This window comes from Asterias amurensis, chromosome 6 (assembly GCF_032118995.1).
Source record: "Asterias amurensis chromosome 6, ASM3211899v1".
NCBI lineage: Eukaryota > Metazoa > Echinodermata > Asteroidea > Forcipulatida > Asteriidae > Asterias > Asterias amurensis.
In genome coordinates, this window is record NC_092653.1 from 3,753,745 (window position 1) to 3,769,844 (window position 16,100).

The 16,100-nt window shown below is 36.3% G+C and overlaps 2 protein-coding genes across 2 annotated transcripts in view; one reads left to right on the plus strand and one right to left on the minus strand.

Annotated features, from left to right (window-relative positions):
* LOC139938493 (rRNA methyltransferase 3, mitochondrial-like) overlaps nt 1-16,100 on the minus strand; it is a 47,929-nt gene that overhangs the window by 15,741 nt on the left and 16,088 nt on the right. The gene's annotated exons all lie outside the window — the stretch shown is intronic.
* LOC139938073 (ficolin-3-like) lies at nt 3,090-4,127 on the plus strand. Its single transcript, XM_071933451.1, has one exon. It carries the CDS (start codon nt 3,090-3,092, stop codon nt 4,125-4,127), a length of 1,038 nt encoding a protein of 345 aa, XP_071789552.1.

Here is a 16,100-nt window from a genome sequence, read left to right on the forward strand (position 1 = left end):
TCGGTTGAAAGGCGTAATAAAGTAAGAAACTCTGTAAAACTTATCCGCTTCCGACCTGCTTGAGCTCTGTATATTCGACGTCCGTGTATTGCATTGTTACGACTGAGACGCCCAGTTTCCGGATCCGTTCGTGCGCGTTGTAGTCTTGGTGCAAGACATTCTCGTTTTCCTTTCACACACAGCGCGGCCAACTCACCGACAGTGACCGCATCGCTCGTAACAAGAAACATCTTGCACCAAGACTAGCGCGTAGTATCTGAAAACAACCGGTTATAAACAGAGCTACAGCTGGTCATTATCAACCGCCTAAACACCCCCACGTGACGCCCTCTCCACCAATAGGAATAGCTAAACTGTCTGATGTATTTATGAATGTATGTTAAAGCGCCTTGAGTGTCACTGGATGATGGATATGCGCACTAAATAAGAATTTAGTAAACTTTTGCGAAGTCTTTTTGGTCCAGCTGTGAACCAGTGATTCTAATTTAATCCAAACACTTCACCTTATCAAGCAAAACTAGGTTGTATATGCAGAGAGCATGAAATTAAGAAATATTTTTTTATGATTCTCCACCGTGTGAGACACACAAATCAAAACTCGTTATTGGTGGTATGCATATTGCTCTGAACTGCATTTTTTTGTGTCAAAATACACAAATCAGTAATTTATATTTGTAGAAATATCTTAGATCTAGGTTGTGTACAGATTATTATGAAGTATGAGAATACTTCAAGGTAATGGATTGTTTTTTTGCTGACAAGACAGTTGCTGGCAGCGTATAAGCACTTTATGTAATCCACCTTTTTATCGTAAACTGACAAACCTGTAGAAGATTGAGATCGATCGGCCATCTGGGTCACGAGGAAAACTGTAAACCTGATAACATATTTTGCATGACATCATTTAAGAAAAATGAATAGAACGCTCAACACTGAGCTATAAACTCCAAGTGGAAAAATATTTTTAGTTATTTCTCATCAAAAATGATATTTCAGACAAGAATATTTCAAGGGATGTTTTCTACTATCATCATCATGAAACCGTGTAAGTTTTTTGTAAATCTGTGAATGTGATCTTCTCAATTTTTGTTTTTTTACCAATGCTGTAATTGCCTTTAAAATATTGCCAAAATTAATCCTTGTTCAATATGCTCCAGAAACCTGAAGTCAATCCTTACAGAGTCCTTATACTTAATTGCCTGCCATGTGTGAAGAAGCTACACTCACTTCAAAATCAATTACTTCTTTAAAGAATGTCGGCTTCAATTAGTTACCTGCTCAGACTAGATTCGTGTTTTAAGGTCGGTTTAGACTCCCTCACTCTCTTTGGTTCGTATTTTACTTCTTTGAAGCTTATTGACTTTACTTAGTTGCCTATTGGTCAACCATAGATTTAAGTCACACCCATCTTATAAACCATGGCTGGATTCATAGATGTTTAGATTAAAGGCACTGGGCACTATTAACTAAACAAAATAATTGTTAGCATAAAAACTTACTCAGTAAAGAGCAATGAAGAGCTCTTGATAGTATAAAACATTGTGAAGTAATGTAGTTTTTGAGAAAGAAGTAATTTCTCACTAAAAAAAAATTAAATTAAGAATGTGAGACCTCAGCTGAGCTATTGAAGTCAAGGCATCTGAAAGCACACAACTTGTGCGACAAGGGTGTTTTTTCTTCCGTTATTCACTGGCAACTTCCGACGACCAATTGAGTCAACATTTTCACAGGTTTGTTATTTTATGCGTATATGTTGACATACACCAAGTGAGAATACTGGTCTTTGACAATTACCAATAGTGTCCAGTGCCTTTAAGGTATAGCTTTCAGTAGTTCTTTTGAATATACAATCCAATTTAGTGATTTGATTGCAACTTCTCCATAGCTTTGCTCGCTACTGAGGCTAAAAACTACGCAGCCTTTGGAAATACAATTGTTTGCTGCCATATTGTGCAGGGCTACATTTGATTTAAAATCACTGAAAACTTCAATAAAGCATATCGGCTTTAATAGTTGTCTACTCCCACTAGATTTGTGTTTTAAGGTCAATTTCAATTTTTTTTTTACAATCTTATCTGTGATTTGATTCCATCTTGTGTGTCTCTACTGGCTATTGACGTCAATAACAAAAACACAGTCCTTGGAAACTTAATTGGTTGCCATACGTGAGGCCTAACTCGCTTCAAACTCAATGAAGACAATTAATACTTTAAAGTGTATCAGCTTTTAATTAGTTACCAAGTCAGATTGGGTTCGTGATTTAAGGTCAGTTTTGAACTTGTACTTCATCATCATCATAAGTTAGCATCATGCATTTCTGCACCGGCTGCCTGACTGGTGAGAAGCTTTCTAGACTGATCTTGAGCTGCCACTTCTGCCTCCTCCCCAGACCAACAAGTGCCTAGTCTGGAAAGGTCCCTCTGGATTACATTTTCCATGTTGTCTTAGGGCCATCTCGTCTGCGTTTCCCCTGGGTTGGTGACCAGTTTTAGAGTTGCTTAGAGATCTTATGAGTTCCCATTCGTTGGAGATTACAAAACCACTGCAAATCGCTTGTATTTGGGCGATACAATCCTGTACCGATGAGACAACTACAGATGGACAGATACATGTAGCCGCAACACTTCAATAGATATGGCCTAAAAGTAAAAGTATATCTCTGCTTACCAACTGCAATACAGTGATTCTAAACATGTTTACATTGATAACTCAGCAGGATCCGACAAAAAGCTAAGGGTGCTTGATTGATTAGATCAGACACAAAAGTGCTATAATCATAAACACAAATTAGAGAACTGAAAGTGTTGAAGACAAGACAACTGGAACTCAATTGGTGCTAGACATAGTGCAAGTACAAACTGGGCTGTTGCTGATAGGCTTGATGCAACTCCTCCCCTGAAGGCCTCTAATGTTGGGGCAGCAAACACCACAACTGGGAGCGAGCTCCAAAGTTTGACAGTTGTGGGAAAAAAGGGAGTTCCATATAGCTGGGTGCAGCTAGTTTGACAGTTTACAAGGGTGGTACAATCTGTTGTTGGAGGGTATCATATTATCTCCACACTGTAGTCTGAGAGTAACTTTGTCTCACCATGGAGTACTTCTTATTACTATTATTGCAGCTTACAATTGCAGTTTGTGTAACTTCCTCTTGTCAGTCATTTAAACATTCTCAGCTGATGAGTGAGTTTCTATCTGCAGAAAATAGAAAATTACTGCAACTTTCATATCAAGTGAAAGTAACTCGTTCTCATGTCCTCTGTGTGAGTTACTGCCATGCTGATCCTCAGTGTCACTCAGTCAATTACAACATTGACAATCATCTGTGTGAGCTCAACAACGCTACCAGGGCTCAGTATCCTGATGACTTCATTACATCCTTTGGTAGTGTGTACTTTGATGCTGATGTAGAAACACCTCACTTCTCTCTACCTGACCAAGCACTCCCTACACAGCCTGATACAACCATCTCCTCTGGGCCTCAATACAGCAGTTGCCAGGAGCTTCTTGAGGCAGGTCATAATGTGAGTGGTATCTACACAATATTCCCTGCTGGATTCAACAACTCCCTTCAAGTCTACTGTGACATGGACACTGATGGTCAGGGCTGGATGGTCATTCAGAGGCGTCAAGACGGCAGTGTTGATTTCTATCGTAATTGGACTGACTACCAGGGTGGCTTTGGTGACAAATCTGGTGAATTCTGGCTTGGAAATGAGAACCTACGTACCCTGACTGAGTCTGCAGGACCATGGAAGCTGAAGATTGAGATGGTCAGATGGGATGGGGAAGAATCCTTTGCTGAATATGGACACTTCAAGATTGGTGGGGACAACTATCAACTTGAGATTGGCTCATACAAGGCGAACAGCACAGCTGTAGATGGACTTAAATACCACAATGGAATGATGTTCAGCACCAAGGACAAGGATAATGATATAAGGGGCTACAGTAACTGTGCTGTACAGTACGAAGGAGCATGGTGGTATAATAATTGTTATCATTCTAATTTAAATGGTAAGTATTATCCATATGAATCTGGTAACGCGGATGGTATACATTGGCCTGGTCAGGTGAAAACATTCAAATCTCTCAAAACATGTGTCATGAAAATGTGCCTCTCAACCTAGTAACTAATTTACACAATAGAGCAATGAATAAAACAGATTAGGAAGCTTAGTTAAACAACAAAATAAGTAGGATTTGAAACTTTGCATGGTGGAAATAGGATCAAGGTTTGCGGCGTGTTGCAAACCTTAACTATACAAAAAAAATAACAACAACTATTTTCCTATATTGAAAATTTAAGTTTATTTTAACTGTTTAGAATGTAAACTGTCACAACCACCCTTTTTGGAGTTTGATGAGTTGTTTTACACATGAGTTGTTTTACACATGCAATTAAAACACAACAACACATAGTAAATGTTTGCCGTAAACATGGTGTTATCGCGAACCTTTACTATAAAAAAATATCTAATTTCTTATATTGAAGTTGGTTATAACTCTTTAGAAATAATTTAATAATGAAAACTTATAAAGCGCACAAATCCACAGAAGTGCTCATGGCGCTAAAATACAAACAATAGCATTAAATTAATATACAATAACAACAACAAAAATTAAAATGTAAACCTAAGTTGAGAGAAATCTAGAACATGTGGTATAGAATACAATAATACAAATGCAATATTTAAGAAAAAACATCCTAAAAGGTAACAAAAATAACCATAATTAAACCATTGAATCAAATGCCTGTTTGAAAAGATGTGTTTCCAGTTGTTTTTTAAATTGGGTCAAAGAAACGGATGATTTTACTAGTGCAGGCAGTTTGTTCCATAGACGAGGGGCAGCATGTGAAAAAGATCGGTCTCCCCATGAATGTTTGGAAATGGGCTTAATAAGGAGGCTAGAATTATAAGACATGAGTTTTCGAGGAGGATTGTATGAGCTGAGAAGATCATCAATATATGCAGGGGCATTGTTGGTGAGCGATTTATACACGAAAAGCAAAAGTTTATACTTAATCCTACTGCTTACCGGTAACCAGTGTAATTCTTTTAAAATCGGGGTTATATGGCAGGACTTTTTAGTTAAGGTAATAACACGAGCAGCATAGTTTTGATTACGCTGAAGACGCTCAATTTGAGTACAAGGAAGGCCATATAGAAGTGAATTGCACATATCCAGTCTAGAAACTACAACAGAGTGGACTATCTGCTCAGTTGCATTTTGTGTCAAATATTTCCTTACTTTGCCTATATTACGGAAATGAAATGTTGTAGAGTGTGAAATACTAGAAATATGTAAAATAAGTGTCATGGAAGAGTCGAATATAACACCAAGATTGCGAGCTTTTGTAACAGCGGTGACTTCGGAGTCACCAATATTAATGCGGGGAATAGTAATTTTAGAAAGTTGTTGCCGTGAACCGAGTATAAGAAATTCTGTCTTGTGATCATTTAGAATTTCAGAAACACATGACTCAATACGATTAATGCTCTCATCAACAACTCTCACCAAACCTGTCACAACTACCCTTCTTGGAGTTTTATGAGTTGAGTTGTAACTTGAGTTTTACACATGCAATTAAAACACTGCAAACTGCTGTGCAGAAGACAATCACTTCAATGTTCAAACTATTGGGAAATGCACAGATTTTAATGTTGTTTTAAATACCTTGGATGGTGTGGTATTAAGTATAGGCCCCCTCAAGTATCGAAATGAAGTCAGTGGTGTTGCCACTTAAAGAAACACATTGCCTTGGATCGGTCGAGTTTGTTTATAAAAAGCGTTTGTAACTGTTTGTTATAAAATGCATATGGTTGGAAAGATGTTGTAAAAGTAGAATACAATGATCCACACAAACACGCCTCGAAACTGCACGGTTTTCCTTTTACCTCTTCGACTAACTCAGTCGGCCATTTATGGGAGTCAATTATTGTTTGTCTCCCACAAATGGCCGACCGTCTTAGTTCCCAAAGTAAAATTAAAACCATGCAATTTCGAGGCATATTTGTGTGGATCATTGTATTCTACTTTGAAAACATCTTTCCAACCGCGTATGCATTTGATAACAAACGATTATAAACGCTTTTTATAGACCAACTCATCCGATCCAAGGCAACGTGTTCCTTTAAAATGTAAGAGCTTAGATTTAAGGGAAACAAATCAATAAACTCTGTGTAGCTAAAGGACTAAAATATTGCTAGACAATGTAGCTGCTCAGGAAGAAAAGGAATAACTTAATGAAAGCTTCTTGATACAAAACAAACTACACCCAAGAAGAAAGATATTCACTTGGCAGGCAATTACAAATGTACCATCACCAAACGAGGTAGTAGAAAATTATTGGGAAAAAAGAAATTTTTTCAAATAATTTTTTTTTTCTCACTCCATGCCAGTTTCAACTGCAAAATGCACTAAGAAACACTAAGCAGTATTGCAGATGACAAATATTTTACCCTGATAGATTTGTACTAAACTAAAAATTTCATTCATATAAATAATTTCAACTCTATTTTACAATGTTCAAACAGTCTAAAATAGAAAGAAATTGCATTTTAAACCCCACACAGAGACAAATGTACATGCCTGAACTTCATTCTTGAAGGGGCACAGCAATGTTCCTCTGATAAGGGGCACTCTATGAGCAATATGTAAAACTGTATTGAATTTTTGGTCAGGGCACCACAGCAAAAGAATAGGGCACCACAGCCATTGCTGTTGGTGCCGTGGGTTATTTTTGAGGCCTGACTGTACATGTATGAGCAGGAAGACACTCATGAAATGACTTAAAGTAAAACAGTCTCAATTCAGACCAAGAAACAGTTTAACAAACTGCACAGTACATTATCATTGGTGATTTCATGTTTTAGTAATGTGTGTTTGGTAAAACTTGTTTGAGATAATGAACACCTCTTTATTTTACTGCACCTTCAGTGAACACAAAGAGTATGTAGTTCACTGCAATCTAATGTAATTTAAAGCACCGGTACTAACCTAAAAACCTTTTTTAACTCAATGTTATAAAAAATAACTATGGGATAAACCTTTAAAAAAAGATTTATGTAGACAAGAAATTGTGATTTGTAGATTTGTGTGGTGATTTGATGTTTTATTATTAATGTGTATTTCGGTGAATTTCGTTTGAGATATTGAACACCTCTTTATTTTACTGCACCTTCAGCGAACACAAAGAGTACGTAGTTCACTGTGATCGAATGAGATTTAAAGCACCGGTACTAATTTTAAAAATCTTTTTAATTCAATATTATATAAATTACTATATGGGAAAAACCTTTAAAAAAAATAATAAATACTGTAGATTGTGATATTTTTGCGGATTTGGTGATTTGACATTTTAGTAATGTGCACTTTGGTGAATTTCATTTGAGATAATTAACACCTCTTTATTTTACTGCACCTTCAGGGAACACAAAGAATATGTAGTTCACTGCAATCAAATGTAATTTAAAGCACCTATTAACTTAAAAATTCTTTTCAATTCAGAATTATATAAATTACTATGGGAAAAACCTTCAAAAATTTCGTTTGAGATATTGAACACCTCTTTATTTTACTGCACCTTCAGCGAACACAAAGAGTACGTAACGTAGTTCACTGTGATCGAATGAGATTTAAAGCACCGGTACTAATTTTAAAAATCTTTTTAATTCAATATTATATAAATTACTATATGGGAAAAACCTTAAAAAAGAAAAAAAATACTGTAGATTGTGATATTTTTGCGGATTTGGTGATTTGACATTTTAGTAATGTGCACTTTGGTGAATTTCATTTGAGATAATTAACACCTCTTTATTTTACTGCACCTTCAGGGAACACAAAGAATATGTAGTTCACTGCGATCAAATGTAATTTAAAGCACCTATTAACTTAAAAATTCTTTTAAATTCAATATTATATAAATTACTATGGGAAAAACCTTCAAAATTTTCGTTTGAGATATTGAACACCTCTTCATTTTACTGCACTTCAGCGAACACAAAGAGTACGTAGTTCACTGTGATCGAATGAGATTTAAAGCACCGGTACTAATTTCAAAAATCTTTTTAATTCAATATTATATAAATTACTATATGGGAAAAATCTTTTTAAAAAAAAAATCGTGTAGATTGTGGTTTTTCGGATTTGGTGATTTGACATTTTAGTAATGTGCACTTTGGTGAATTTCATTTGAGATATTGAACACCTCTTTATTTTACTGCGCCTTCAGCGAACACAAAGAGCACGTAGTTCACTGTGAGCGAATGAGATTTAAAGCACCGGTACTAATTTTAAAAATCTTTTTAATTCAATATTAGATAAATTACTATATGGGAAAAACCTTAAAAAAAAAAAATCGTGTAGATTGTGTTTTTTTCGGATTTGGTGATTTGACATTTTAGTAATGTGCACTTTGGTGTATTTCATTTGAGATAATTAACACCTCTTTATTTTACTGCACCTTCAGGGAACACAAAGAATATGTAGTTCACTGTGATCGAATGAGATTTAAAGCACCGGTACTAATTTTAAAAATCTGTTTAATTCAATATTATATAAACTACTATATGGGAAAAACCTTAAAAAAATTAATGTAGATAAGATTTGGGTGATTTGTAGATTTGTAGATTTGTGTAGCTTTGCTGCAATCTGTTTTTGCTGGTTTGTTTTCACCGTGGAAGAAAAGATCTGTAATGCCTTACTAGATGTTAAAACTGTTAAGGTTTTGTAAATGGTAATTTTTTCACCAGCTCCTATTTATCCATAATTTTTCTCATTTAAATTTGAAAAATATTATTGACCAAATGCAGTGAACGACTTCCCTTGTAGTATAGTAGAGCAAAATGCTACGAAAAATACATGAGTTGTAACTCCAAATTTATCATTTGCCACTCAGTATTAGTATTCAGTGTGCAGTGAGTGATTTCCCTCGTTTAGCAGAGCAAAATGTTACACAAAATGTATCAAGTGCTACTCAAAAATCACAAATTGCTACTCAATATTTGCATTCAGCGTGCACAAATAATGTTCTGTCTAACGTTTTGCTAAGCAAAATTGCTGGATGAAATCATTCCCTAGTGTGCACAAAATCTGTTCACGGACTAGATGTAACTGTTTCCTGAACTATAATACTTTTTGGTTGATTTAGGAAATACTATTATTGAAAAGCCTTTTTTTTTTACCTCTTACCGCAATTACAATTGTAAAATTTATATAAACTTCATATGAAGTTAAAGCCATTGGACACTTATTCGGTAAACAGTATTGTCCAAAGGCCCACACTTCTTGTATCACAACTGATAAAAATAACAACAAACCTGTGAAAATTTAGGCTCAATCGGTCATCGGAGTCAGGAGAAAATAACGGGGAAAACCCACCCTTGTTTCCGCATGTTTTGCCATGTCACGACATGTGTTTTAAATAAATCTGTAATTCTCGACAACGAGAATTTATATTTGTTTTAATGTTTTCTCGAAAAGTAAAGCATTTCATGGAATAATATTTCAAGAGAAGTCTTTCACCATTACCTTCTGTAAACCCTGTAAGTTATTCATAAATCTGTGAACTTTTTTTTTTTCTGTGCCAAAAGTGTATAATGGCTTTAAGTTAGAGGGGATGTCTTGTCATGTTCAAAGCTGACTTGTGGATGTATTAGGAATTATGATTTCTCATCCAGTTACTGAATGCACGCACCCTCCCTCCCTATCGTTATAAAGGGTGAGGTATCAAATGCGACAACTGGGTGGTGAGCTGAGAGTTCATAATTCCATACATCCTCAAGCCTGCCTTGATCATGATGTCAATATTTTACTACATGCTTCAACGGATCGCCTTGATCTTGTAGCCTGTAGCCGTTGTAGCCACAAACAGGAATACCTTTTGGACATTTAACCATCCCTATACTTAAGTACACGTCCATTTTTTACTACATGCTTTAATGGAGCCTCGTTCTTGAAGCCGTTGTATAACCCTTTATAGCAGTCTCAATTCAACGATGTGAAACTTACAAATAATTTCCAATTGCTGTACTTTTCTAACCATTGCTGGTGAATTACAGATTGGTGTTTAGTGTTTGTATTTTTGTGACAACTGCTTGAAAATTTAAACACATTAATAGTAGTTATTTATGTTAATTTCTTAACTTTGTTTACTGCACCTAATGAGCACAAAGAGTAGTTTAAAAAACTCTGCACAAAAATAACATGCTGGTAAATCCTTATTAAAGGCAGTGGACACTATTGGTAATTACTCAAAATAATTATTAGCATAAAACCTTACTTGGTGACGAGAAATGTGGAGGGGTTGGTGGTATAAAAAATTGTGAGAAACGGCTCCCTCTGAAGAGACAACAAATTCGAGAAAGAAGTAATTTGTCCAGGAATTTGATTTTGAGACCTCAGAACTAGAATTAGATTTTGTCAACTTCGTGTGACAAGGGTGTTTTTTCTTCAATAGTTATCTCGCAACTTCGTAAACCAATTGAACTAAAATTTTCACAGGTTTGTTATTTTGTGCATATGTTGAGATACACCAAGTGAGAAGACTAGTCTTGTCCAATCACCAATAGTGTCCAGTGTCTTTAAATGCTCTGCAAGGTAAATAATTTGTTTCTAAGAATAAATGTTGGGACTTAACTTAGTACAGAGCAAATCAGAACAAATCAAGCTGATTTTAAGACGGCTTTAAAAAAAGATGCATTATTTTTCCCAGTAACAGCAAATTTCTTTGTGCCCCCTTTTTTAGGAATCTTCATCATCAATCAAACATTAACTGAACATTGTAGTCTGTAACTAACATTCAATCTTTTAGAACTCAGACTAATCTGGTATTGTAGGTCCAATGAATACCAGGCCTGGAATTACACGCAGCCCAAAGAGGCCATGACCTCCGTTGCCCCTGGTCGTGGCCTTGGTGCCCCTTCAAAAGTTTCCCACTGACTTTAAAATTTTCGAATGGAAGTGCCCTTTGCAAAATGAAAATTGCCTTATCCTTTCTAAGCTGAAATTCCAGGCTTGACCAGTTTACCATAAAGTGTGGTCTCATCAGCCAGAATCAAATTCATTTTGTTTGTAATTCAGGCTATTTCACAGCCACCATGTGATGAAATAAAATAATAAACTCATACCAGTCATGTTAATCTTTCTTGTCATTCTGCCTGCTTATTTCCGTCTCTACTATTCATTCCGACTCTACATCATGCCTAGGTCTTTTTCAGTGATTCCTCTTCCACACTTCCCTCAACCTGACCTGACTCCTAATCCAAGCCCAGCCCTCCTAAATCACAACTAGGAATTATAGACTTACACATAAAAAAACATTCAAATTCCAATCAATTTGGAAGCAGAACCTCTATGGGAGCCTCAACATGGTAAAAGATCAAAAGGGTCTAATTCCCTTGACCAATTCTCATACCTTTTGTCTACATATGGGGAGTCTATGAGCACAGGTGCAAAGTAAAAACATGTGATGAGTACCAAGCTCTGGAGACAGAGGGCGCTATTCTCTTGCAGACTTCTGACTTCGACAGATCAAGACCACTATTAAACCCAACAAAAGCAGCACAATAAACAAATACTGAGAATAAGGCACAGATGTATCATGAAGGGTGGAAAAGTAACTAGGGTACATGGACATGAACCAGAAGACTGCCATTGCTAAATATTATGTATCATCATGGGTTGGTTCAACAAGATTTTATGACGTTCTAATTCCCTTTACCAATTTCCTCACCTGAGCTAGCCTGGGCCCGTGTCTTTATCCGCAAGGATAAAGACAGGTCCCTGCTGCTAGATTCAGCGATTCCATTGGGTACAATGATAACATTAGATAAACGTGCAGTGACATGAGCTTTCCATAGATATATGCCCTGACAGAACACTCCTGTCACGCCCAAAATAGAATTTGACTGCGTATGTATCTCCATATGAAATGAATGTAGGTCAAAGGTGAAAATACACGCCGGTCTGGAGGCAGGTCACTGGTGTGTTTCACGAGCCTCGGAGTGTGACGTCAGATGTTCAGGTTACACCTGAGCGTGCAAAGTAGAAACAGGTGATGAGTACCAAGCTCTGGAGGCAGAGGGCGCTATTCTGACAGATCAAGACCACTAATCCCCACAAAAACAGCACAATCAAAATTGCGTGAGAACAGGGCACGGATGTATCACAAAATGTAGATCAGTTTAAGCTATAATGGGAAAGTGCAATCTCATGAAATTACATGATATTAAACAATCTTTTATCTGTGTATGAAGCTCATTGTATCGATCAGTCAATAACTTGTGATTATCTAAGTTGACAATGATAATAGCCTTTGGCAACTTTAGGCAGATCATGTAATTGCGCTTCAATTAACACTAATCAAGGTTTTTTCATAAGTTATGGAGGCACTGTTAACTTTTCTTTAGTTTCAGTTATTTGTCAGACCAAACTTAGATGGCCTCTTGCTGTGATACGCTCACAGTGAAATAAAAAAGAATCGCCAATGTCTACTTACATACAATCATGTAAAACACATGTATGTCAAGACCCAAGCTGCTCGATCAATTCCTAGAGATTGATTCCATACCACCCCCCCCCCCCCCAAAAAAAAAAAAAAAAAAAAAAACAAAAAAAAAAAAACCCAGATGACAACATGGTATTGTAGCGAACAGATAGATTAATATGGAAATTTTCCTGAACATTTTCAACCGAAAGATATGGTTTAAATTGGTATGGGTATATCCAAACCTGTCTCCAGCATCAAATTGCCTTGACCGTATTCCTACTTCAAGAAAGACACAAGCAATTTTCTGTACATGGCGTTTGCCAGTCAAGCGTAAACTTCTTTGAAAACAGAACGAATTAACTTCTCCTTGCCTCGAGGCTGCTAATATTGAGCTCCTTGCAGTAGCTATGGGTAATACTCAGACCCACTTAAAAATAAAGCGATGCCAACATTCACCTTCAAATTTAATATGGTTCTTAGACTAAAATTGCCTCCTATACAAAAAATTCTAACAACTCTCCATGGAATTAAAGTCACCTGGAAGTGGTATTTTTTCAAAATAAAGCTTTTGTCACTAATATATGTGTTTTGATGAGTGGAATGTGAATAAACAGTTAACTAAGGTTTTAAAAAATCAGTTCTTATGTTATTTACAAATTTAAGAGTAGACCCCGACCCGAGAGGGCGCTGTTCGTGACGTCAATCGAGGCAGACTTTGCCTGTAATGCGTAGAGTAAACACAATTGCAAAGTACATGTACGGACCAAGTCGTAAGTTAGTACGTTTCAAAAAAATTTGTTGTTTGTTTTTTCCGGCAATGCCGACCAGGTGTATTGCTGCTGAATGCAGAAAAACACTTTTTGAAACGTGCCAACTCACGACTTGGACGTACATGTACTTTGCACGTGTGTTTACTATACGCATTGCAGGCAAAGTCTGCCTCGATTGACGTCACAAAAGGGGTAGGCGGAGTCAGCCCCCCAAACAACTTTATATATTTTTTAAACATATAAATCGTGACAAACAATTACTAAAAAAATTGTTTTATTGTTCGTAAGCATATACTCTTATGTTTGAAAGAAAAAAAATCTATTTCCAGGTGACTTTAAGTAACAAGACACCGCATGGTTAGGTACTGCCAACAGTCAATTGTACACACAAGGTGAGGACAATTATACAAACAGCCAACCAACCACATCACTTGAGCCGACACTTTTATAACATGTGACAAGGAGTAACCAATTACAGCATACCACGCAAATCTCCATTCCAAACAATCGCTCGGTGAAGAATCAGCTTTCTCATTTTGAGGTATTGGTGTTAAAGCAAATCCACATATACCAAGACTGAATCTACATGCAATGTATGATGGTTTCTTTAACACAATTCCTGATGCTACATGCAGCTATCACTCTTACACTAATCATTTCAAACATCAACCAAACATCAGCTTCTGATGCAACTGCATGTAAGACAAATATAAGAGAGTTTATATCTGCAGAAAATAGAAAATTACTTCAACTTTCATATCAAGCGAAAGTAACTCGTTCTCATGTCCTCTGTGTGAGTTACTGCCATGCTGATCCTCAGTGCCACTCAGTCAATTACAACATTGACAATCATCTGTGTGAGCTGAACAACGCTACCAGGGCTCAGTATCCTGATGACTTTATTACATACTATGGTAGTGTGTACTTTGATGCTGATGTAGAAACACCTCACTTCTCTCTACCTCATAATAATCCATAATTTGTCTCATTTGAAAGTTAAAAATATGGTAAACTAAATGCAGAGTAGAGCAGAGCAAAATGCTACGCAAAAAACATCAGTTGCAACTCCAAAGTTATCATTTGCTACTCAATATTAGTATTCAGTGTGCAGTGAGTGATTTCCCTTGTAAAGCATAGCAAAATGCTACACAACATGTGTCAGTTGCTACTCAGAACTCACAAATTGCTACTCAATATTGGCATTCAGTGAGCACAAAATATGTTTTGTCTTCATGTCTGGATGAAATTGTTCCCTGGAGTGCACAAAATCTGTTCACAGACTACTTGACATTGTTTTCTGAAATATAATAATTTTTGGGTCGATTTACAAAATACTATCACGGAAAAGACTGGTTCTTTTTACCTCTTACAGCAATTACAATTGTAAAATTTATAAAAACTTCATATGAAGTTAAGTTAGAGGGGATGTCTTGTCATGTTCAAAGCTGACTTGTGGCTGTATTAGGAATTATGATTTCTCATCCAGTTACTGAACGCACGCACCCTCCCTCCCTATCGTTATAAAGGGTGAGGTATCAAATGCGACAACTGGGTGGTGAGCTGAGAGTTCATAATTCCATACATCCTCAAGCCTGCCTTGATCATGATGTCAATATTTTACTACATGCTTCAATGGAGCCTCTATCTTGTAGCCTGTGTTTAGTGTTTGTATTTTGGTGACAATTGCTTGAAAATTTAAACACACTAATAATATTTATTTATGTTAATTTCTTAACTTTATTTACTGCACCTAATGAGCACACAGAGTAGTTTAAAATTCTGGACAAAAATAACATGCTGGTAAATCCTTATTAACCCTCTAGTCCCTGCACCGCCCGAACTTGCTGAAAACCATTTTTTTTTCAAGATTCTTGAAGTAAATTACTGGAATCGTAGTTGAAATTTTAAAAGATAGCCATGGCCTAATATTTATGCATAATTTTTTGCCCTTTCGGCAATATTTGTAAGTACAAGTTCTCATGGGAACAATAATGCCTCTCGTTAAACGGCTACGGTAATTTTTATGGCGAATATTTTTGTTTGCACGGATAAAATGGACACAGTCGATTTTCCAGGCTTTTATCTAGCTCAATGCTCATACTGATTAAATGCGAAGGCGTTAGTTTTCGACAACATCATCATGAATGATTCCTTTGTGTTTACTAATGAGCGTAATTTCATCATCATTAGCTTTGACAAGTCAACTGTGAAGGGAGAATTAATAGTGATCTATAACAACTAGATGGATTAACAAATGTGTAGACCCACTAATGACTATCAAGTTTTCTTTTGATGTTCCTTTTTTTCTACAAACCACAAGCTAGGGAGGTTTCCTCCTACCGCACACAGTGTATCGCTAGGCGGCTGGGCGGTCCAGTGGTGCACTGTAATTGAATGTGATTTAAAGCACGGTACTAACTTAAAAAAAAACCTTTTTAATTCAATGTTACATGAAGTAACAAAGGAATAATCATAACCTCCCCCCCCCCCCACCCAAACAAAAAAATGTAGATCGATATTTTTGTGAGGTGATTTGATGTTTTAGTAATGTTTTAGTTGGAGATAATGAACACCTTTTTATTTTACTGCGTCTTCAGCGAACACAAAGTGTATGTAGTTCACTGTAATCGAATGTGATTTAAAGCACCTGTACTAATTTAAAAAAAAAATTTCAATCAATGTTATAACTAGACAGCGAAGCTGCCATGGCGAGCTGCCGATCACCAGATAGACCCAATGACTGACAGAAAAACCAATTATTTGATCAACTGGTGGTCAAAGGTGTGGAGACATTGACAAGTATGAAGTAATGGTCATTTAAGGTTTTCATTGTTTTA

Coding starts and splice junctions, on each gene's coding strand:
- LOC139938073 (XM_071933451.1), top strand. CDS start 3,090: ATGGAGTACTTCTTATTACTATTATTGCAGCTTACAATTGCAGTTTGT.